Source organism: Gobio gobio (assembly GCF_949357685.1).
Source record: "Gobio gobio genome assembly, chromosome: 6".
NCBI lineage: Eukaryota > Metazoa > Chordata > Actinopteri > Cypriniformes > Gobionidae > Gobio > Gobio gobio.
The window spans coordinates 2,613,072-2,638,071 of record NC_137102.1 but is presented as its reverse complement, the minus strand read 5'-3'; the positions used below and the strand labels follow the sequence as shown (position 1 = coordinate 2,638,071).

The 25,000-nt window shown below is 49.3% G+C and overlaps 1 protein-coding gene across 2 annotated transcripts in view; it reads left to right on the top strand.

Moving 5' to 3' along the window:
• Positions 1-25,000, top strand: part of tnr (tenascin R (restrictin, janusin)) — a gene marked incomplete at its 5' end in the record, with an annotated part of 342,772 nt that overhangs the window by 213,156 nt on the left and 104,616 nt on the right. For both annotated transcript variants that reach the window (XM_079818631.1, XM_079818630.1), the window contains 3 exons: positions 3,645-3,908; positions 11,735-11,850; positions 22,339-22,489. In XM_079818631.1, coding sequence (XP_079674757.1) covers positions 3,645-3,908; positions 11,735-11,850; positions 22,339-22,489 — 531 coding nt within the window. The remainder of the gene's footprint in view (positions 1-3,644; positions 3,909-11,734; positions 11,851-22,338; positions 22,490-25,000) is intronic.

The window sequence follows — 25,000 nt, the reverse complement described above, 5'->3', positions numbered from 1 at the left end:
CGTGTACACTGGAGGGATGTTCTGATGTAAATATGGCTAAAGTTTTGATGAGAATTATTGTAAATTGTAGGTTACACCTTAGTGTGTGTGTGGGAGTTTGAATGCAAGAGACTGGACAAGATTCACATTTACACTTTTACTGTTTGTACTGTAATTTGTTGACAGATGTCATTGCGATACAGAGAGAAAAAGACAGCACTGCATAGCACAAAGAGAAAAAAACAAAACAAAAAAACAAAAGGAGAAATGTGAACGTCTAAGGGAAATGTATAGAAATATGCTTGACAAATTATGACAACTTGTTCCACCATTTTGCATGTAAAGACTTCTGCTATGAACTAATGCCTAAATGTTGTGTGGGTGAGACTATTCAACAGAGACCCAATATAATACATCACGATCAACATGACGTAAGCAACTGATAATGTAGGAAACAGCAGAGAATTGTTCATCATCATTTGCATGGATGTACCAAAGCATTTGCAACTTGTTCAAAGAAATTAGAAACTGCTTTTTTGATGTGCACAAGTGACACGATGATGTGAAGATTGAACAGGTAGTTTTGAGAATTTCAATTCTGATCTGAGAAATGTACCAAAGCGACTGAGAAAAACTGTAAAATCTGTAGGTGCAGAGACTTCCATTACTCCCTTTTATTTCCTGGGTTCTTATTCCTCCTTAAGGATTAAAATGGGGAGCTTGGCAGCTCGATATGGGTGAAAAGCACAGATGCTAGAGTGATAAATTTTGCTAAGTATGCACCCTGGGACTTTTTCCTCTGTTTTGAGGGGGAACAGAAGGAACACCAGTCTGTCCTGTTCGTGTGGAAGGAGCTGAATTGCTTCTTCAAGTCCTTAGTAATTCCTTAGGGGCCACTTACAGCTCCTCCTATGAGCCCAGAGTCAGGAGGACGTGTGTTCTGGGGACCCGAGCTGCTTCTCAGTCTCATGGGTGGCCCAAGTGGGATCCTCCAAACTGTTTTTCTAAGTAGATATGTTTTCTAACTTTTTCAAGTTCACTTAATACTGGAACATCAATGCCAGATACTGGATGTGTCTTGGAGCAAACACGTAAATCAGCGGCCTTGCAACACCACTACAGAACAATTCTAGATACACACTATAGTAGAGTTCAGGTGTTCAACCCCTTCATGACCACAGGTGTGTAACTCCAGCTCTAGGCCTGCAGACGCTTCTACACACATTAGAGAGAGAATGGGCCGCTCTCAGGAGTGTGTGTGTGTGTGTTCGCTTCTACACACATTAGAGAGAGAATGGGCCGCTCTCAGGAGTGTGTGTGTGTGTGTGTGTGTGTGTGTGTGTGTGTGTTCGCTTCTACACACATTAGTGAGAGAATGGGCCGCTCTCAGGAGTGTGTGTGTGTGTGTGTGTGTGTGTGTGTGTGTGTGTGTGTGTGTGTGTGTGTGTGTGTGTGTGTGTGTGTGTGTGTGTGTGTGTGTGTGTGTGTGTGTTCGCTTCTACACACATTAGAGAGAGAATGGGCCGCTCTCAGGAGTGTGTGTGTGTGTGTTCGCTTCTACACACATTAGAGAGAGAATGGGCCGCTCTCAGGAGTGTCTGTGTGTGTGTGTGTGTGTGTGTGTGTGTTCGCTTCTACACACATTAGTGAGAGAATGGGCCGCTCTCAGGAGTGTGTGTGTGTGTGTGTGTGTGTGTGTGTGTGTGTGTGTGTGTGTGTGTGTGTGTGTGTGTGTGTGTGTGTGTGTGTGTGTGTGTGTGTGTGTGTGTTCGCTTCTACACACATTAGTGAGAGAATGGGCCGCTCTCAGGAGTGTGTGTGTGTGTGTGTGTGTGTGTGTGTGTGTGTGTGTGTGTGTGTGTGTGTGTGTGTGTGTGTGTGTGTGTTCGCTTCTACACACATTAGTGAGAGAATGGGCCGCTCTCAGGACTGTGTGTGTGTGTGTGTGTGTGTGTGTGTGTGTGTGTGTGTGTGTTCGCTTCTACACACATTAGTGTGAGAATGGGCCGCTCTCAGGAGCTCAGAGAACTCAAGCATGGGGCCTTGATCGGTGGACACCTGTGCAATAAGTCCAAATATTATACTAAATATTCCACACTCAACTGTTAGTGGGATTATAACAAAGTGGAAGCGATTGGGAACAACAGCAACTCAGCCACAGAGGGGGGTCAGCACATGCTGAGGGTCACAGAGCGGGGTCAGCGCATGCTGAGGGTCACAGAGCGGGGTCAGCGCATGCTGAGGGTCACAGAGCGGGGTCAGCACATGCTGAGGGTCACAGAGCGGGGTCAGCGCATGCTGAGGGTCACAGAGCGGGGTCAGCGCATGCTGAGGGTCACAGAGCGGGGTCAGCGCATGCTGAGGGTCACAGAGCGGGGTCAGCGCATGCTGAGGGTCACAGAGCGGGGTCAGCGCATGCTGAGGGTCACAGAGCGGGGTCAGCGCATGCTGAGGGTCACAGAGCGGGGTCAGCGCATGCTGAGGGTCACAGAGTGGGGTCAGCACATGCTGAGGGTCACAGAGCGGGGTCAGCGCATGCTGAGGGTCACAGAGCGGGGTCAGCGCATGCTGAGGGTCACAGAGCGGGGTCAGCACATGCTGAGGGTCACAGAGCGGGGTCAGCGCATGCTGAGGGTCACAGAGCGGGGTCAGCGCATGCTGAGGGTCACAGAGCGGGGTCAGCGCATGCTGAGGGTCACAGAGCGGGGTCAGCGCATGCTGAGGGTCACAGAGCGGGGTCAGCGCATGCTGAGGGTCACAGAGCGGGGTCAACGCATGCTGAGGGTCACAGAGCGGGGTCAGTGCATGCTGAGGGTCACAGAGCGGGGTCAGCGCATGCTGAGGGTCACAGAAGTCGCCAACTTTCTGCAGAGTCAAGAGCTCCAGACCTCCAAACTCCTGTGGCCTTCAGATGAGCTCAAGAACAGTGTGTAGAGCTTCATGGAATGGGTTTCCATGGCCGAGCAGCTCATCCAAGCCGCACATCACCAAGCGTGAGATGCAGTGGGGTAAAGCGCGCCGCCACTGGACTCTAGAGCAGTGAGACGTGTTCTCTGAGGGACCAATCACGCTTCACTGTCTGGGGGATTATGGGATGGGGTTGTTTTTCAGGGGTTGGCCCCTTAGTTCCAGTGAAAGGAACTCTTAATGCTCCACCAAGACATTTTGGACAATTTCATGCTTCCAACTTTGTGGGATCAGTTTGGGGACGGCGCCTTCCTGTCCCAGCATGACTGAGCAGTGCACAAAGCATCGCCCCATAAAGACATGGATGAGCAAGTTTGGTGTGGAGAAACTTGAGTCCTGACCTCAACCCAATAGAACAGCTTTGGGATGAATTAGAGCGGAGACTGAGAGCCAGGCCTTCTCGCCCAACATCACAATTGAAGAATCCCCATAAACACACTCCTAAACCTTGAGGAAAGCCAGAAGAGCTGAAGCTGTTAGAGCTGCAACTCCATATTAAACCCTAGGGATTAAGAATGGGATGGCATTAAAGCTCATGTGCATGTAAAGGCAGGCGTCCCAATACTTTTGGCAATATAGTGTGGATAGGATAAAAGCTTCCAGTGTGATTTGCCTCAGATCACATTAAAGGAATTTCCATAACTGACTCCTAAAAACGATTCGTATTCATGTAATATCCTCACCCTTTTTTTACACAGTGTCACCTCCTATGAATCTGCAAGTTCGGGGGGTGTCAGAGAACACCATTGATCTGCAGTGGCAGGGCCCTGTGTTCCTGACAGACTATCTCATCACTTACGCCCCCACAACCCCTGGTGGAGTCCAGCTAGAGATCAGAGTCCCAGGAAACGTTACCAACACCACCATCAAAGGGTTGGAGCCGGGTCTGGAATACAACATCAACGTGTACGCTGTGATCGACAACATCATCAGTGCCCCTATGAACACCTTAGCCTCCACCTGTGAGTGTACTTCTCTCCTGAGAGCTCTTTCATTCAAATAACATCAGTGCTTTGGTCAGATAAGGCCTTTTCTTTTCCATGAATATGTCTGAGGTGTTTTGCATGTATTTTGAATGTGACATTTTCATTGTAAGTGCATCATTGTTACCCAAGCATGACCCAGGTTTAATAGACTTGGATGAGAGATTACACACTCCTTCACAATCTCATTTGCACACACACATACCTCATGTTACTTCTTCAGAGGAACAACTGGCTGTCTTTGCCAACAGGATATGATTAGACACCCACCACCTGGTGAGTAGCAGTGCCAGATTGGCAAAACGCAAGAGGGCCTTTCTTATATACAGTCACTGCTTGTCAGCCTTGAGCAAAATGGCTCAGCCTAGAATAGAAAACATCATAACAAATATTCCAGTGTTTGTGAAAAGTCAGCTGGGCGTTCTGCAGACAGTCACAAAGCACCACTGACTGGCCTTCTGTTTCACACATTGTCGCTGGTAATTCAAAGATAATCAGAACTTAATGAATTTGAAAGCAATTGCTATTTGAATGTGGCATCTGGCAGGCATTATGATCTGGTTTATACTTCTGAGATATTCAACTAGTGGAGCCATCATTTCTGGGATCTAGCAAAGATGAGACTTGTGTGGAACATTATTGCACATTTTATGCAACTGAATTATATACTTGCAATAGCTAAAATCATATCTAATTATTAATAGGGAATAATTGCAAGAAAAGAATGAAAAAGAGAAAAAGGAAGGGATGATACAATTTAAAATTACTAGTTTTGGTCACACTTTATATTAGGTGGCCTTGACTACTATGTACTTATTGTGTTCATATTGTATTGCAAAACACATTTGCTGATATTGAGGTGAATATGGGTAAAGTTAGGGACAGATGTGGTGGTGTGGGTGAGTTTAAGGGTAAAGTTAGGGACAGGTGTGGTGGTGTGAGTAAGTTTAAGGGTAAAGTTAGGGACAGGTGTGGTGGTGTGAGTAAGTTTAAGGGTAAAGTTAGGGACAGGTGTGGTGGTGTGGGTAAGTTTAAGGGTAAAGTTAGGGACAGGTGTGGTGGTGTGAGTAAGTTTAAGGGTAAAGTTAGGGACAGGTGTGGTGGTATGGGTAAGTTTAAGGGTAAAGTTAGGGACAGGTGTGTTGGTGTGAGTAAGTTTAAGGGTAAAGTTAGGGACAGGTGTGGTGGTGTGGGTAAGTTTAAGGGTAAAGTTAGGGACAGGTGTGGTGGTGTGGGTAAGTTTAAGGGTAAAGTTAGGGACAGGTGTGGTGGTGTGAGTAAGTTTAAGGGTAAAGTTAGGGACAGGTGTGGTGGTGTGAGTAAGTTTAAGGGTAAAGTTAGGGACAGGTGTGGTGGTGTGAGTAAGTTTAAGGGTAAAGTTAGGGACAGGTGTGGTGGTATGGGTAAGTTTAAGGGTAAAGTTAGGGACAGGTGTGGTGGTATGGGTAAGTTTAAGGGTAAAGTTAGGGACAGGTGTGGTGGTATGGGTAAGTTTAAGGGTAAAGTTAGGGACAGGTGTGGTGGTGTGAGTAAGTTTAAGGGTAAAGTTAGGGACAGGTGTGTTGGTGTGAGTAACTTTAAGGGTAAAATTAGGGACAGGTGTGGTGGTGTGGGTAAGTTTAAGGATAAAGTTAGGGACAGGTGTGGTGGTGTGGGTAAGTTTAAGGGTAAAGTTAGAGACAGGTGTGATGGTGTGTGTAAGTTTAAGGGTAAAGTTAGGGACAGGTGTGGTGGTGTGAGTAAGTTTAAGGGTAAAGTTAGGGACAGGTGTGGTGGTGTGAGTAAGTTTAAGGGTAAAGTTAGGGACAGGTGTGGTGGTGTGAGTAAGTTTAAGGGTAAAGTTAGGGACAGGTGTGGTGGCGTGGGTAAGTTTAAGGGTAAAGTTAGGGACAGGTGTGTTGGTATGGGTAAGTTTAAGGGTAAAGTTAGGGACAGGTGTGTTGGTGTGAGTAAGTTTAAGGGTAAAGTTAGGGACAGGTGTGGTGGTGTGAGTAAGTTTAAGGGTAAAGTTAGGGACAGGTGTGGTGGCGTGGGTAAGTTTAAGCCTTAAACTTACCCACGCCACCACACCTGTCCCTAACTTTACCCTTAAACTTACCCATACCACCACACCTGTCCCTAACTTTACCCTTAAAGGGTAAAGTTAGGGACAGGTGTGGTGGTATGGGTAAGTTTAAGGGTAAAGTTAGGGACAGGTGTGTTGGTGTGAGTAAGTTTAAGGGTAAAGTTAGGGACAGGTGTGGTGGTATGGGTAAGTTTAAGGGTAAAGTTAGTGACAGGTATGGTGGTATGGGAAGTTTAAGGGTAAAGTTAGGGACAGGTGTGGTGGTGTGAGTAAGTTTAAGGGTAAAGTTAGGGACAGGTGTGGTGGTATGGGTAAGTTTAAGGGTAAAGTTAGGGACAGGTGTGGTGGTATGGGTAAGTTTAAGGGTAAAGTTAGGGACAGGTGTGGTGGTATGGGTAAGTTTAAGGGTAAAGTTAGGGACAGGTGTGGTGGTATGGGTAAGTTTAAGGGTAAAGTTAGGGACAGGTGTGGTGGTGTGAGTAAGTTTAAGGGTAAAGTTAGGGACAGGTGTGTTGGTGTGAGTAACTTTAAGGGTAAAATTAGGGACAGGTGTGGTGGTGTGGGTAAGTTTAAGGATAAAGTTAGGGACAGGTGTGGTGGTGTGGGTAAGTTTAAGGGTAAAGTTAGAGACAGGTGTGGTGGTGTGTGTAAGTTTAAGGGTAAAGTTAGGGACAGGTGTGGTGGTGTGAGTAAGTTTAAGGGTAAAGTTAGGGACAGGTGTGGTGGTGTGAGTAAGTTTAAGGGTAAAGTTAGGGACAGGTGTGGTGGTGTGAGTAAGTTTAAGGGTAAAGTTAGGGACAGGTGTGGTGGCGTGGGTAAGTTTAAGGGTAAAGTTAGGGACAGGTGTGTTGGTATGGGTAAGTTTAAGGGTAAAGTTAGGGACAGGTGTGTTGGTGTGAGTAAGTTTAAGGGTAAAGTTAGGGACAGGTGTGGTGGTGTGAGTAAGTTTAAGGGTAAAGTTAGGGACAGGTGTGGTGGCGTGGGTAAGTTTAAGGGTAAAGTTAGGGACAGGTGTGGTGGTATGGGTAAGTTTAAGGGTAAAGTTAGGGACAGGTGTGTTGGTGTGAGTAAGTTTAAGGGTAAAGTTAGGGACAGGTGTGGTGGTATGGGTAAGTTTAAGGGTAAAGTTAGTGACAGGTATGGTGGTATGGGTAAGTTTAAGGGTAAAGTTAGGGACAGGTGTGGTGGTGTAGGTAAGTTTAAGGGTAAAGTTAGGGACAGGTGTGGTGGTATGGGTAAGTTTAAGGGTAAAGTTGGGGACAGGTATGGTGGTATGGGTAAGTTTAAGGGTAAAGTTAGGGACAGGTGTGGTGGTGTGAGTAAGTTTAAGAGTAAAGTTAGGGACAGGTGTGGTGGTATGGGTAAGTTTAAGGGTAAAGTTAGGGACAGGTGTGGTGGTATGGGTAAGTTTAAGGGTAAAGTTAGGGACAGGTGTGGTGGTATGGGTAAGTTTAAGGGTAAAGTTAGGGACAGGTGTGGTGGTGTGGGTAAGTTTAAGGGTAAAGTTAGGGACAGGTGTGGTGGTGTGGGTAAGTTTATGGGTAAAGTTAAGGACAGGTGTGGTGGTGTGAGTAAGTTTAAGGGTAAAGTTAGGGACAGGTGTGGTGGTATGGGTAAGTTTAAGGGTAAAGTTAGGGACAGGTGTGGTGGTATGGGTAAGTTTAAGGGTAAAGTTAGGGACAGGTGTGGTGGTGTGAGTAAGTTTAAGGGTAAAGTTAAGGACAGGTGTGGTGGTGTGAGTAAGTTTAACGGTAAAGTTAAGGACAGGTGTGGTGGTGTGAGTAAGTTTAAGGGTAAAGTTAAGGACAGGTGTGGTGGTGTGAGTAAGTTTAAGGGTAAAGTTAGGGACAGGTGTGGTGGTGTGGGTAAGTTTAAGGGTAAAGTTAGGGACAGGTGTGGTGGTGTGAGTAAGTTTAAGGGTAAAGTTAAGGACAGGTGTGGTGGTGTGAGTAAGTTTAACGGTAAAGTTAAGGACAGGTGTGGTGGTGTGAGTAAGTTTAAGGGTAAAGTTAAGGACAGGTGTGGTGGTGTGGGTAAGTTTAAGGGTAAAGTTAGGGACAGGTGTGGTGGTGTGGGTAAGTTTAAGGGTAAAGTTAAGGACAGGTGTGGTGGTGTGAGTAAGTTTAAGGGTAAAGTTAGGGACAGTTGTGGTGGTGTGGGTAAGTTTAAGGGTAAAGTTAGGGACAGGTGTGGTGGTGTGGGTAAGTTTAAGGGTAAAGTTAGGGACAGGTGTGGTGGTGTGAGTAAGTTTAAGGGTAAAGTTAGGGACAGGTGTGGTGGTATGGGTAAGTTTAAGGGTAAAGTTAGGGACAGGTGTGGTGGTGTGGGTAAGTTTAAGGGTAAAGTTAGGGACAGGTGTGGTGGTGTGGGTAAGTTTAAGGGTAAAGTTAGGGACAGGTGTGGTGGTGTGGGTGAGTTTAAGGGTAAAGTTAGGGACAGGTGTGGTGGTGTGAGTAAGTTTAAGGGTAAAGTTAAGGACAGGTGTGGTGGTGTGGGTGAGTTTAAGGGTAAAGTTAGGGACAGGTGTGGTGGTGTGAGTAAGTTTAAGGGTAAAGTTAGGGACAGGTGTGGTGGTGTGGGTGAGTTTAAGGGTAAAGTTAGGGACAGGTGTGGTGGTGTGGGTGAGTTTAAGGGTAAAGTTAGGGACAGGTGTGGTGGTGTGAGTAAGTTTAAGGGTAAAGTTAGGGACAGGTGTGGTGGTGTGAGTAAGTTTAAGGGTAAAGTTAAGGACAGGTGTGGTGGTATGGGTAAGTTTAAGGGTAAAGTTAGGGACAGGTGTGGTGGTGTGGGTAAGTTTAAGGGTAAAGTTAGGGACAGGTGTGGTGGTATGGGTAAGTTTAAGGGTAAAGTTAGGGACAGGTGTGGTGGTGTGGGTAAGTTTAAGGGTAAAGTTAGGGACAGGTGTGGTGGTGTGAGTAAGTTTAAGGGTAAAGTTAGGGACAGGTGTGTTGGTGTGAGTAACTTTAAGGGTAAAGTTAGGGACAGGTGTGGTGGTGTGGGTAAGTTTAAGGATAAAGTTAGGGACAGGTGTGGTGGTGTGGGTAAGTTTAAGGGTAAAGTTAGAGACAGGTGTGGTGGTGTGTGTAAGTTTAAGGGTAAAGTTAGGGACAGGTGTGGTGGTGTGAGTAAGTTTAAGGGTAAAGTTAGGGACAGGTGTGGTGGTGTGAGTAAGTTTAAGGGTAAAGTTAGGGACAGGTGTGGTGGTGTGAGTAAGTTTAAGGGTAAAGTTAGGGACAGGTGTGGTGGCGTGGGTAAGTTTAAGGGTAAAGTTAGGGACAGGTGTGGTGGTATGGGTAAGTTTAAGGGTAAAGTTAGGGACAGGTGTGGTGGTGTGAGTAAGTTTAAGGGTAAAGTTAGGGACAGGTGTGGTGGCGTGGGTAAGTTTAAGGGTAAAGTTAGGGACAGGTGTGGTGGTATGGGTAAGTTTAAGGGTAAAGTTAGGGACAGGTGTGGTGGTATGGGTAAGTTTAAGGGTAAAGTTAGGGACAGGTATGGTGGTATGGGTAAGTTTAAGGGTAAAGTTAGGGACAGGTGTGGTGGTGTAGGTAAGTTTAAGGGTAAAGTTAGGGACAGGTGTGGTGGTATGGGTAAGTTTAAGGGTAAAGTTAGGGACAGGTATGGTGGTATGGGTAAGTTTAAGGGTAAAGTTAGGGACAGGTGTGGTGGTGTGAGTAAGTTTAAGAGTAAAGTTAGGGACAGTTGCCTCTGGCTTGGCGTGCTCAGTTGGGGACACTAAATTTTTCAACTAAACATCGAAATACATCTAAATAATAAACTAAATTAACCATTTAAACTAAATTACTGATCAAATTATTGATCTAAAGCCCACACTATCACTGTATGATACTTGAAATTTTTCCAGAATGGCTATACAGCTGAATAAAATTAGGCTGCATTATTTTCCTGTTTAACACTGTAAAGCTGCTTTGAAACAATCTACATTGTTAAAAGCGCTATATAAATAAAGTTGACTTGACTTGACTTGACTTGACAGGTGTGGTGGTATGGGTAAGTTTATGGGTAAAGTTAAGGACAGGTGTGGTGGTGTGAGTAAGTTTAAGGGTAAAGTTAGGGACAGGTGTGGTGGTGTGAGTAAGTTTAAGGGTAAAGTCAGGGACAGGTGTGGTGGTGTGGGTAAGTTTAAGGGTAAAGTTAGGGACAGGTGTGGTGGTGTGAGTAAGTTTAAGGGTAAAGTTAGGGACAGGTGTGGTGGTGTGGGTAAGTTTAAGGGTAAAGTTAGGGACAGGTGTGGTGGTGTGAGTAAGTTTAAGAGTAAAGTTAGGGACAGGTGTGGTGGTGTGAGTAAGTTTAAGGGTAAAGTTAGGGACAGGTGTGGTGGTATGGGTAAGTTTAAGGGTAAAGTTAGGGACAGGTGTGGTGGTATGGGTAAGTTTAAGGGTAAAGTTAGGGACAGGTGTGGTGGTGTGGGTAAGTTTAAGGGTAAAGTTAGGGACAGGTGTGGTGGTGTGGGTAAGTTTAAGGGTAAAGTTAAGGACAGGTGTGGTGGTGTGAGTAAGTTTAAGGGTAAAGTTAGGGACAGGTGTGGTGGTGTGGGTAAGTTTAAGGGTAAAGTTAGGGACAGGTGTGGTGGTGTGAGTAAGTTTAAGGGTAAAGTTAAGGACAGGTGTGGTGGTGTGAGTAAGTTTAAGGGTAAAGTTAGGGACAGGTGTGGTGGTGTGGGTAAGTTTAAGGGTAAAGTTAGGGACAGGTGTGGTGGTGTGGGTAAGTTTAAGGGTAAAGTTAGGGACAGGTGTGGTGGTGTGGGTAAGTTTAAGGGTAAAGTTAGGGACAGGTGTGGTGGTGTGGGTAAGTTTAAGGGTAAAGTTAGAGACAGGTGTGGTGGTGTGAGTAAGTTTAAGGGTAAAGTTAGGGACAGGTGTGGTGGTGTGAGTAAGTTTAAGGGTAACGTTAGGGACAGGTGTGGTGGTATGGGTAAGTTTAAGGGTAAAGTTAGGGATAGGTGTGGTGGTATGGGTAAGTTTAAGGGTAAAGTTAGGGACAGGTGTGGTGGTGTGAGTAAGTTTAAGGGTAAAGTTAGGGACAGGTGTGGTGGTATGGGTAAGTTTAAGGGTAAAGTTAGGGATAGGTGTGGTGGTATGGGTAAGTTTAAGGGTAAAGTTAATTAGTTTGGTTTTGCTGTATTTTAATGAACTTCTTTTGTTATATTTTACACTTTTGATCAATTAAATGCATTGTATAACTGTACTCATTTCCTATTTGAAAAAGTCGTGTATGTATGTCAGTGAGAAGAAGGGCTACAGATTGCTGTCAGAGTATACTTAGCATTACTTATTGTATGAGAGTACATTATCACTTACTTACAAACCTTTGTGTGTCATCATACACATGTATGGGATAAGCGGAACGCTCCCAGCAGAGATAGTGTTTTATTACTGTTTCCATTAAATGATTTTCAAATCCTCCAGAGGCTCTTACGATCATTGCCACTGAAAAGGCTGAAGGTTCACTTTTGTGTACTGTGAAATGGCTGTAATACTATTTCCTGTCTTCTATCCTTTGGGCTTCCCGACTCCATTTGAAGACACATTGCATATTGAAAATAACTGAGAAAAATAAAATAAATGCTGAATGCGTCCGCTAAGTAAACCGCTCTGTATCACTGCTCTCTCTTTACAGAGCTAAAAGCTGAGAGTAAAGATCTGCCTTGGCTGAGAAAAATGTTGATTTATTGAACACACACAGGACTGAGGCCAATAATGCATCAATCTGTACCTTTTAGATCTCTCGAATCCAGACGGTTTACTCTTCAAATCCATCATGGAGACATCCGTGGAGGTTCAGTGGCAACCCTTAGACTACTTGTTTGATGGTTGGGAAATAAGCTTCATTCCCAAGGTAAGGCTTTCCTTAGAAGGTCACACTTCATTTGATTCTGCTCCTGCTCTAGCTCTCAGCGTAACAACACAGAGCTTCTGGAATCTGCTAGCATTTGTGGGTTTTACCATTGTATTTCAACAACAGTAAACAAGGAAACTGCAATGTAAGGATTTGACAGACATCTGCGCACGGCTGATAAATGAATGCGTATTTTTCAAGCCAAAGATGATTGGGTCTCTGACAGGTGCTTCTCAGTGTGATAAATGTCAATCTGTCCGTGTTTGAAAGAGAATTATTTTGCATCATGGCAGAAACACAATAGATCCAGGCAGAGATGTTCTCACTAATCCCTTTTCGAATGTTCCATCTGGAGACAGGACAAAACATTTTCAGCATGTGCACCCTCACAGGAAGAAGAAAAACCTCCAGCTCCTGCATGCCAGCAAAATGTGCTTGTGCTTGTGCCTCTGTATGAAATAGCAGCGAGAGACACCGACGTATGCAAAACAGCAGTTCCTGTGCAACATACCTGTCATTTCACATCGGGGGAAACATCTATCCCTGTGTATAATAGCAAATATGCCTCAGAGCCCCTGTGGTGTTTTGTTTAGTTGTAGTGTTATTATTAAGACCAGTCTGTGAACATCATGTTCCCCTCCAACAAAAAGATCTGCGATGTGCTTGAGTGTAATGGAAACTGGAAAAGTGGGGATTATGGTGAACTTAAATGGTTCACACAAAAGATTTTGTTCATCCAGCAGGTGATGATCTATCTGCAGACAGTTCTCTGAGCTCAGTCAAATAATAGACACACTTCTTACGGCCGCTTGAAGAGTGCAGATTTCTGGACATTTGTAGGGCTGGGTATAAATATTGATTTCTCGATTTTAATCGATTTTCACTTTTACAAAACAATATCGATTCTTAAATCCCATAAATCGAGTAGTCATCCTGTTTTCAGTTAATGAATGAAATAAACATTGTAGCGCCTCCCGTCCAATAAATCGCAATAATCATTGTGCTTTATTACTATTTATTTGACACAAAGTATCAGATTTCAAATTACGTCAATTTTTTTTTACAAAATTCCAAAGCATAAATACTGCTTTGGCGCTGTGGCGTGAGATCTCAGCTCAAGAGAACCGGCAGATGAATGGATCTTCTCTTCCGCCTTAATACCAGTAACAGCGGGAAATAAACACAAATGAGCTTCTGAAAGTGTGTTAAAAGATACAGGACAACTTACCGAAATCCGTATCGTCACATAGAATAGCTCAAGTGTTTCAACCACTGAAAGACGTCAGTAAAATGGCTTGTAAACAACGTCATGTAACGTCACATTTAGCTCAGAAAAACCATATCCAGTGTCCATAAACTCGTTAGTCAGCTTTAGTCAGCTAGAAAAATTAACTCTATATATTTATATGCACCATATTCCATAGGCTATTGATGCATTGATGCAATATTTAATGCATGTATGCAGCCTATGAATAAATCTGGCAAGTTTTTATGACAGCCAAATGTTTATATTAAAAAAAACACTAATTGACGACTGGGTCAGAGCATCTCCAAAAACTGCAGCTCTTGTGGGGTGTTCCCGGTCTGCAGAGGTCAGTCTCTATCAAAAGTGAAGGACCAGTGGAGAACCGGCCACAGGGTCATGAAGGACCAGTGGAGAACCGGCCACAGGGTCATGGAGGACCAGTGGAGAACCGGCCACAGGGTCATGAAGGACCAGTGGAGAACCGGCCACAGGGTCATGGAGGACCAGTGGAGAACCGGCCACAGGGTCATGGAGGACCAGTGGAGAACTGGCCAAAGGGTCATGGAGGACCAGTGGAGAACCGGCCACAGGGTCATGGAGGACCAGTGGAGAACCGGCCACAGGGTCATGGAGGACCAGTGGAGAACTGGCCAAAGGGTCATGGAGGACCAGTGGAGAACCGGCCACAGGGTCATGAAGGACCAGTGGAGAACCGGACACAGGGTCATGGAGGACCAGTGGAGAACCGGCCACAGGGTCATGAAGGACCAGTGGAGAACCGGCCACAGGGTCATGAAGGACCAGTGGAGAACCGGCCACAGGGTCATGGAGGACCAGTGGAGAACCGGCCACAGGGTCATGGAGGACCAGTGGAGAACCGGCCACAGGGTCATGGAGGACCAGTGGAGAACCGGCCACAGAGTCATGAAGGACCAGTGGAGAACCGGCCACAGGGTCATGAAGGACCAGTGGAGAACCGGCCACAGGGTCATGAAGGAGCAGTGGAGAACCGGCCACAGAGTCATGAAGGACCAGTGGAGAACCGGCCACAGGGTCATGAAGGACCAGTGGAGAACCGGCCACAGGGTCATGAAGGACCAGTGGAGAACCGGCCACAGGGTCATGAAGGACCAGTGGAGAACCGGCCACAGGGTCATGTAGGACCAGTGGAGAACCGGCCACAGGGTCATGAAGGACCAGTGGAGAACCGGCCACAGGGTCATGAAGGACCAGTGGAGAACCGGCCACAGGGTCATGAAGGACCAGTGGAGAACCGGCCACAGGGTCATGAAGGACCAGTGGAGAACCGGCCACAGGGTCATGAAGGACCAGTGGAGAACCGGCCACAGGGTCATGAAGGACCAGTGGAGAACCGGCCACAGGGTCATGAAGGACCAGTGGAGAACCGGCCACAGGGTCATGAAGGACCAGTGGAGAACCGGCCACAGGGTCATGAAGGAGCAGTGGAGAACCGGCCACAGAGTCATGAAGGACCAGTGGAGAACCGGCCACAGGGTCATGAAGGACCAGTGGAGAACCGGCCACAGGGTCATGGAGGACCAGTGGAGAACCGGCCACAGGGTCATGAAGGACCAGTGGAGAACCGGCCACAGGGTCATGAAGGACCAGTGGAGAACCGGCCACAGGGTCATGGAGGACCAGTGGAGAACCGGCCACAGGGTCATGGAGGACCAGTGGAGAACCGGCCACAGGGTCATGGAGGACCAGTGGAGAACTGGCCAAAGGGTCATGGAGGACCAGTGGAGAACCGGCCACAGGGTCATGGAGGACCAGTGGAGAACCGGCCACAGGGTCATGGAGGACCAGTGGAGAACTGGCCAAAGGGTCATGGAGGACCAGTGGAGAACCAGCCACAGGGTCATGAAGGACCAGTGGAGAACCGGACACAGGGTCATGGAGGACCAGTGGAGAACTGGCCAAAGGGTCATGGAGGACCAGTGGAGAACCGGACACAGGGTCATGGAGGACCAGTGGAGAACCGGCCACAGGGTCATGGAGGACCAGTGGAGAACCGGCCACAGGGTCATGAAGGACCAGTGGAGAACCGGACACAGGGTCATGGAGGACCAGTGGAGAACTGGCCAAAGGGTCATGGAGGACCAGTGAAGAACCGGCCACAGGGTCATGAAGGACCAGTGGAGAACCGGCCACAGGGTCATGAAGGACCAGTGGAGAACCGGCCACAGGGTCATGGAGGACCAGTGGAGAACCGGCCACAGGGTCATGGAGGACCAGTGGAGAACCGGCCACAGGGTCATGAAGGACCAGTGGAGAACCGGCCACAGGGTCATGAAGGACCAGTGGAGAACCGGCCACAGGGTCATGGAGGACCAGTGGAGAACCGGCCACAGGGTCATGGAGGACCAGTGGAGAACCGGCCACAGGGTCATGGAGGACCAGTGGAGAACCGGCCACAGGGTCATGAAGGACCAGTGGAGAACCGGCCACAGGGTCATGAAGGACCAGTGGAGAACCGGCCACAGGGTCATGAAGGACCAGTGGAGAACCGGCCACAGGGTCATGAAGGACCAGTGGAGAACCGGCCACAGGGTCATGTAGGACCAGTGGAGAACCGGCCACAGGGTCATGAAGGACCAGTGGAGAACCGGCCACAGGGTCATGAAGGACCAGTGGAGAACCGGCCACAGGGTCATGAAGGACCAGTGGAGAACCGGCCACAGGGTCATGAAGGACCAGTGGAGAACCGGCCACAGGGTCATGAAGGAGCAGTGGAGAACCGGCCACAGAGTCATGAAGGACCAGTGGAGAACCGGCCACAGGGTCATGAAGGACCAGTGGAGAACCGGCCACAGGGTCATGGAGGACCAGTGGAGAACCGGCCACAGGGTCATGAAGGACCAGTGGAGAACCGGCCACAGGGTCATGAAGGACCAGTGGAGAACCGGCCACAGGGTCATGGAGGACCAGTGGAGAACCGGCCACAGGGTCATGGAGGACCAGTGGAGAACTGGCCAAAGGGTCATGGAGGACCAGTGGAGAACCGGCCACAGGGTCATGGAGGACCAGTGGAGAACCGGCCACAGGGTCATGGAGGACCAGTGGAGAACTGGCCAAAGGGTCATGGAGGACCAGTGGAGAACCGGCCACAGGGTCATGAAGGACCAGTGGAGAACCGGACACAGGGTCATGGAGGACCAGTGGAGAACTGGCCAAAGGGTCATGGAGGACCAGTGAAGAACCGGCCACAGGGTCATGAAGGACCAGTGGAGAACCGGACACAGGGTCATGGAGGACCAGTGGAGAACCGGCCACAGGGTCATGGAGGACCAGTGGAGAACCGGCCACAGGGTCATGAAGGACCAGTGGAGAACCGGCCACAGGGTCATGAAGGACCAGTGGAGAACCGGCCACAGGGTCATGGAGGACCAGTGGAGAACCGGCCACAGGGTCATGGAGGACCAGTGGAGAACTGGCCAAAGGGTCATGGAGGACCAGTGGAGAACCGGCCACAGGGTCATGGAGGACCAGTGGAGAACTGGCCAAAGGGTCATGGAGGACCAGTGGAGAACCGGCCACAGGGTCATGAAGGACCAGTGGAGAACCGGACACAGGGTCATGGAGGACCAGTGGAGAACCGGACACAGGGTCATGGAGGACCAGTGGAGAACTGGCCAAAGGGTCATGGAGGACCAGTGAAGAACCGGCCACAGGGTCATGAAGGACCAGTGGAGAACCGGACACAGGGTCATGGAGGACCAGTGGAGAACCGGCCACAGGGTCATGAAGGACCAGTGGAGAACCGGCCACAGGGTCATGGAGGACCAGTGGAGAACCGGCCACAGGGTCATGGAGGACCAGTGGAGAACCGGCCACAGGGTCATGGAGGACCAGTGGAGAACCGGCCACAGAGTCATGAAGGACCAGTGGAGAACCGGCCACAGGGTCATGAAGGACCAGTGGAGAACCGGCCACAGGGTCATGAAGGAGCAGTGGAGAACCGGCCACAGAGTCATGAAGGACCAGTGGAGAACCGGCCACAGGGTCATGAAGGACCAGTGGAGAACCGGCCACAGGGTCATGAAGGACCAGTGGAGAACCGGCCACAGGGTCATGAAGGACCAGTGGAGAACCGGCCACAGGGTCATGTAGGACCAGTGGAGAACCGGCCACAGGGTCATGAAGGACCAGTGGAGAACCGGCCACAGGGTCATGAAGGACCAGTGGAGAACCGGCCACAGGGTCATGAAGGACCAGTGGAGAACCGGCCACAGGGTCATGAAGGACCAGTGGAGAACCGGCCACAGGGTCATGAAGGAGCAGTGGAGAACCGGCCACAGAGTCATGAAGGACCAGTGGAGAACCGGCCACAGGGTCATGAAGGACCAGTGGAGAACCGGCCACAGGGTCATGGAGGACCAGTGGAGAACCGGCCACAGGGTCATGAAGGACCAGTGGAGAACCGGCCACAGGGTCATGAAGGACCAGTGGAGAACCGGCCACAGGGTCATGAAGGACCAGTGGAGAACCGGCCACAGGGTCATGAAGGACCAGTGGAGAACCGGCCACAGGGTCATGAAGGACCAGTGGAGAACCGGCCACAGGGTCATGAAGGACCAGTGGAGAACCGGCCACAGGGTCATGAAGGACCAGTGGAGAACCGGCCACAGGGTCATGGAGGACCAGTGGAGAACCGGCCACAGGGTCATGAAGGACCAGTGGAGAACCGGCCACAGGGTCATGGAGGACCAGTGGAGAACCGGCCACAGAGTCATGAAGGACCAGTGGAGAACCGGCCACAGGGTCATGGAGGACCAGTGGAGAACCGGCCACAGGGTCATGAAGGACCAGTGGAGAACCGGCCACAGGGTCATGAAGGACCAGTGGAGAACCGGCCACAGGGTCATGGAGGACCAGTGGAGAACCGGCCACAGAGTCATGAAGGACCAGTGGAGAACCGGCCACAGGGTCATGGAGGACCAGTGGAGAACCGGCCACAGGGTCATGAAGGACCAGTGAATAACCGGCCACAGGGTCATGAAGGACCAGTGGAGAACCGGCCACAGGGTCATGAAGGACCAGTGGAGAACCGGCCACAGGGTCATGGAGGACCAGTGGAGAACCGGCCACAGGGTCATGAAAGACCAGTGGAGAACCAGCCACAGGGTCATGAAGGACCAGTGGAGAACCGGCCACAGAGTCATGAAGGACCAGTGGAGAACCGGCCACAGGGTCATGAAGGACCAGTGAATAACCGGCCACAGGGTCATGGAGGACCAGTGGAGAACCGGCCACAGGGTCATGAAAGACCAGTGGAGAACCGGCCACAGGGTCATGAAGGACCAGTGGAGAACCGGCCACAGAGTCATGGAGGACCAGTGGAGAACCGGCCACAGGGTCATGAAGGACCAGTGGAGAACCGGCCACAGGGTCATGAAAGACCAGTGGAGAACCGGCCATAGGGTCATGAAGGACCAGTGGAGAACCGGCCACAGGGTCATGAAGGACCAGTGGAGAACCGGCCACAGAGTCATGGAGGACCAGTGGAGAACCAGCCACAGGGTCATGGAGGACCAGTGGAGAACCGGCCACAGGGTCATGAAGGACCAGTGGAGAACCGGCCACAGGGTCATGAAGGACCAGTGGAGAACCGGCCAAAGGGTCATGGAGGACCAGTGGAGAACCGGCCACAGAGTCATGAAGGACCAGTGGAGAACCGGCCACAGGGTCATGGAGGACCAGTGGAGAACCGGCCACAGTGTCATGAAGGACCAGTGAATAACCGGCCACAGGGTCATGAAGGACCAGTGGAGAACCGGCCACAGGGTCATGAAGGACCAGTGGAGAACTGGCCACAGGGTCATGAAGGACCAGTGGAGAACCGGCCACAGGGTCATGGAGGACCAGTGGAGAACCGGCCACAGGGTCATGGAGGACCAGTGGAGAACCGGCCACAGGGTCATGAAGGACCAGTGGAGAACCAGCCACAGGGTCATGGGTCAGGGGTCAGGGTCATGAAGGACCAGTGGAGAACCGGCCACAGGGTCATGAAGGACCAGTGGAGAACCGGCCACAGGGTCATGAAGGACCAGTGGAGAACCGGCCACAGGGTCATGAAGGACCAGTGGAGAACCGGCCACAGGGTCATGAAGGACCAGTGGAGAACCGGCCACAGGGTCATGAAGGACCAGTGGAGAACCGGCCACAGGGTCATGGAGGACCAGTGGAGAACCGGCCACAGAGTCATGAAGGACCAGTGGAGAACCGGCCACAGGGTCATGGAGGACCAGTGGAGAACCGGCCACAGGGTCATGAAGGACCAGTGAATAACCGGCCACAGGGTCATGAAGGACCAGTGGAGAACCGGCCACAGGGTCATGAAGGACCAGTGGAGAACCGGCCACAGGGTCATGGAGGACCAGTGGAGAACCGGCCACAGGGTCATGAAGGACCAGTGGAGAACCGGCCACAGGGTCATGGAGGACCAGTGGAGAACCGGCCACAGAGTCATGAAGGACCAGTGGAGAACCGGCCACAGGGTCATGGAGGACCAGTGGAGAACCGGCCACAGGGTCATGAAGGACCAGTGAATAACCGGCCACAGGGTCATGAAGGACCAGTGGAGAACCGGCCACAGGGTCATGAAGGACCAGTGGAGAACCGGCCACAGGGTCATGGAGGACCAGTGGAGAACCGGCCACAGGGTCATGAAAGACCAGTGGAGAACCAGCCACAGGGTCATGAAGGACCAGTGGAGAACCGGCCACAGAGTCATGAAGGACCAGTGGAGAACCGGCCACAGGGTCATGAAGGACCAGTGAATAACCGGCCACAGGGTCATGGAGGACCAGTGGAGAACCGGCCACAGGGTCATGAAAGACCAGTGGAGAACCGGCCACAGGGTCATGAAGGACCAGTGGAGAACCGGCCACAGAGTCATGGAGGACCAGTGGAGAACCGGCCACAGGGTCATGAAGGACCAGTGGAGAACCGGCCACAGGGTCATGAAAGACCAGTGGAGAACCGGCCATAGGGTCATGAAGGACCAGTGGAGAACCGGCCACAGGGTCATGAAGGACCAGTGGAGAACCGGCCACAGAGTCATGGAGGACCAGTGGAGAACCGGCCACAGGGTCATGGAGGACCAGTGGAGAACCGGCCACAGGGTCATGAAGGACCAGTGGAGAACCGGCCACAGGGTCATGAAGGACCAGTGGAGAACCGGCCAAAGGGTCATGGAGGACCAGTGGAGAACCGGCCACAGAGTCATGAAGGACCAGTGGAGAACCGGCCACAGGGTCATGGAGGACCAGTGGAGAACCGGCCACAGTGTCATGAAGGACCAGTGAATAACCGGCCACAGGGTCATGAAGGACCAGTGGAGAACCGGCCACAGGGTCATGAAGGACCAGTGGAGAACTGGCCACAGGGTCATGAAGGACCAGTGGAGAACCGGCCACAGGGTCATGGAGGACCAGTGGAGAACCGGCCACAGGGTCATGGAGGACCAGTGGAGAACCGGCCACAGGGTCATGAAGGACCAGTGGAGAACCGGCCACAGGGTCATGAAGGACCAGTGGAGAACCGGCCACAGGGTCATGAAGGACCAGTGGAGAACCGGCCACAGGGTCATGAAGGACCAGTGGAGAACCGGCCACAGGGTCATGAAGGACCAGTGGAGAACTGGCCACAGAGTCATGAAGGACCAGTGGAGAACCGGCCACAGAGTCATGAAGGACCAGTGGAGAACCGGCCACAGGGTCATGAAGGACCAGTGGAGAACCGGCCACAGGGTCATGGAGGACCAGTGGAGAACCGGCCACAGAGTCATGAAGGACCAGTGGAGAACCGGCCACAGAGTCATGAAGGACCAGTGGAGAACCGGCCACAGAGTCATGAATGACCAGTGGAGAACCGGCCACAGGGTCATGGAGGACCAGTGGAGAACCGGCCACAGAGTCATGAAGGACCAGTGGAGAACCGGCCACAGAGTCATGAAGGACCAGTGGAGAACCGGCCACAGAGTCATGAAGGACCAGTGGAGAACCGGCCACAGAGTCATGGAGGACCAGTGGAGAACCGGCCTTCTTTGGGAAGAAGGCGTGGCGGCGGAGGCAGTGATGCTTTGGGCAATGTTCTGCTGGGAAACCTTGGGTCCTCCATCCATGTGGATATTCTTTGACACGTCTCACCTACCTAAGCATTGTTGAGCCCATGTCCAGCCTTTCATGGAGACGGTATTCCCTGTGTGTGTGTGGCTCTTTCAGCAGATCATGCGCCGCCACAAAGCACAAATGCTTCAGGAATGGTTTGAGCAGCACAACAACGAGTTTGAGGCGTTGACTTGGCCTCCAAATTCCCCAGATCTCAATCCAATCGAGCATCTGTGGGATGAGCTGAACAAACAAGTCCAATCCATGGAGGCTCCGCCTCACAACTTACAGGACTTAAACATCTGCTGCTAAAGGATTGGTGCCAGACACCACAGCACACCTTCAGGGGTCTAGAGGAGTCTGTGCCTCGAAGGGTCAGCAAAAGGGGGGCCAACACAATATTAGGGTCATAATGTTATGCCTGATCGGTAATAATAATGTGAACAGCCACAAAAAGAAATTGGAAATAAGACTTTGCAGTGTGAATGCAGCCTTCCATAGCCTTCACGAGTCTCATAAATCCTTCATTTTTGGAATGAAAGAAGAAAATACCTTGGAAACAAAGTCAAAAGCCTCTTTAGGGAGAATAGGAAGTGAATACAAAGAAGTCGATGTTTGGGGGGGTGATCATGGGGCACTTCAATCTTTCATCGGTGAGAGGGTTTGCTACGAGTACCGTGCCAACTCCAGCACACCACTAGGGAAATCACATTAGAAGTGGAAGTCCTATCCCCTGTGGATTTAATCCTACAAAGCGTAAGAGCCGTTCTGATTCTCCACAATATCGTAATGGATGCGAGGGTCAGTGGCAAAGAACATGCATTTTAGAACAGTATCTTCGGAAACCCTCGAGCACTTTGATATTGCTTGATTTCATAAGCGTTCCAGGGGAGGTTAGCTGATGCTAAGCAAGTTGGGGGAAAACAAGACTTGATTCAATACATCAAACGAAACGCATCTCCAGCAGGTTCTCTTTTTACACAGCCCACTGCCTTCTGAAAACAATCTCTGTTGATTGCGGTGTACTGTTTGTTCCTGCATGCCTGCCTGCACTCTGATGCCAGAGCTGTGAAATGTGACATTTCTGTTTGTGTCTTTTGCACGTCAAAGGACAATGATGGAGGGATGACAGCACAACTACCCAGCACCATCACGTCGTTCCACCAAACAGGGCTGAGGCCTGGGGAAGAATACACTGTCAACCTGGTGGCCTTGAAAGACCAAGGCAGGAGCCTTCCGGTTACAGCAACCGTTATCACACGTACGCCTCTCACTCATTATACCACATTTATGCAGTTGGCAGACTTTTATTCCAAGCGATTTACAGGTTATATGCTTAGTGGATGTGTGTTCCCTGGGAATCAAAGCCATGACCTTTGCATTGTTAGCACCATGCTCTACCAGCCAATTTATAGAAACACCCACGCCTCACGGTTTCATTCTCCAATAGCTCAAACTTTTTTTGATTTCACTTTTTGTTTACATCTTTGATTTTTAATGACTTACCCTAGAGTGCATCCTAATATATGCATATTCTCTTCTCACCTACAATTTCATTATATTACAATGGTTTTATCAATAGGATTCTATAGTGTAGAGCAGGGAGAGCAGCGATAACCCCCATTAGGGTAAACACAACAGAACCAACATAATGTATTGCAGACATGGGCGTCGGAACCATCGTATGTGTGCGGGACAAGACCCACCCACTTTTTAAGACCAATGATATTGGACCCACTCACTTTTACCGTCTCTAATTCAGCACGTATGTTCACCTACACTTTAAAAAATGCTGGGTTAAAAATAACTCAAGTTGGTTGAAAATGGACTAACCCAGCAATTGGGTTGTTTTAACCCTGCGATTTGGTTGTTTTCCATTTCCATTTTCAACCCAACTTGGGTTATTTTTAACCCAGCATTTTTTAGAGTGTACCCCTAACCGATAAATACTTTATTATTAAACACACGTTAGACACCTTATTTCCACTTTTCAAATATTTTCTCAATTTTTATTGAAAATAAATGCCTTTTTGATCTAATATGTGATGGGAAAAGGGAGAAGAGCGAGTTCGGCAAAAAGCGGATTCGAACCGCGGGTCGATTTGCGTCAAAACGTTCTCCCATGCGCTCTACACCTACACTATTGCCACTGTGAGTAAGTTGGTATCTTCCATAAATGTGTCTGGCCCAACCAGACGTTTAGGAAACAAGGTAGGCTATTTGCACTTAAAGCTGCACTATGTAACATTTTTGCAGTAAAATATCCAAACACCACTAGGCCAGTGTTATATATTTTGTTCAGAGTACTTACAATATCCCACGTTTACGACTATTTGTAAATGATGAGATGCTCTTTTACCCGAGGAACCGGGACGTGTGAGGGCGTGGCCTGTCGATGACATCATATCCGCGTTAGTTTGCGGTTTTATTCTGCAGAAACGCTTTCCTCTCACTGCAGTGTGAACAAGTGTCGTAGCAGCCGCTGAGAGAACGCACAGAGTAACGTCATCCCATCATCAAAACACTCAGATGTGTGTAATATGATCAACAGACCTGCGTTACCTCACACTCATGAGCGGAGGAGCGGAAGTGGCGACTGTGGCATAATAAAAGTCCCGCTGCTCGCGAGGCGTGTGTTGCGTTCATCTTATTAACAATGGCTCCAGCGGTTCCTCAGCTCCACAACACTCGCTCCTGCTCTGCTTTAATGGATCACATCCATCAACATGATTTCTGCCCGAGTCCTATCCCGATTCTTTCCCACCGGCTGAGGTGAAGACCACATGTCCCAAGAGTCTGCGCTCAAACGTGACGTCATCAAACTACGCCTTTGTTTTGAATAGGAGACCTCTAGTGGACGGAAAAGATACATAGTGCACCTTTAATATAAGTGGCATCTACTCCAGTAAAAAATTATTGGGGGACAATTATTTTGCTTCCGACGCCCATGATTGAAGATATCATTAATGTCAATTTTAAATCTACAAAATAATTCGTAAATTTAGTCGATTCAAGGGGAATCAGAATACCAGATCCTGACTGGACGACGAGAGGAGGAGCTGGGGATGGAGGAGGGTAAATGAGCTCTGGAGAATGTGATAGCAGCTGATAGTACTGAAGGAGTTTATATATGTGTGCTGTGATAGACGTCGTGTTCCTAGAGGTAGACGTGATCAGCTGATGCGAGCTTGACTAATGTGACCTGCCAGAACTGACGCTATGCTTGATTTTTGTCATCCCTAGTTGTCTAAATTAAATATGCTCGTCAAGCAGGCAAGTTTTGTGATAGAAAGCATAGATGCAGTCAGTAGCCGCGTTTCCATTACCCTTCAAACTGCGCAAATTGAAATTGCGAATTGAAAATAAGCCCAATGAAAATGCGTCAATTTCACCAAAACTCCTATATATCGATAAAAAGGTTTTACGCTCACATGAGGTGGTTTTTCAGGCAATTCGAAAAAGAGATTTTCACAAAACTGCAATGGAAACAGTTTTTCCGCATTTACAGGTCACCTGGTACAGTGACGCATTACTGCCACATATATGTTTTTCCACTCAATTATGTTGTAATAACTAGAACATCTTTTCTCGTAATAAGGAGATCTTATGTCATTAAAACAACATATATTTTCTCCTAATAAGGACAGTGGCGTAACTTTAACCTAGTAATGACGGACCCCGGTGCAGCCACAAATATCATAACTATCTATAAGCCGACTGTAATTAAGACATATATTCAAGAAATTTATTAAAACAGAAATACGCTATAGTT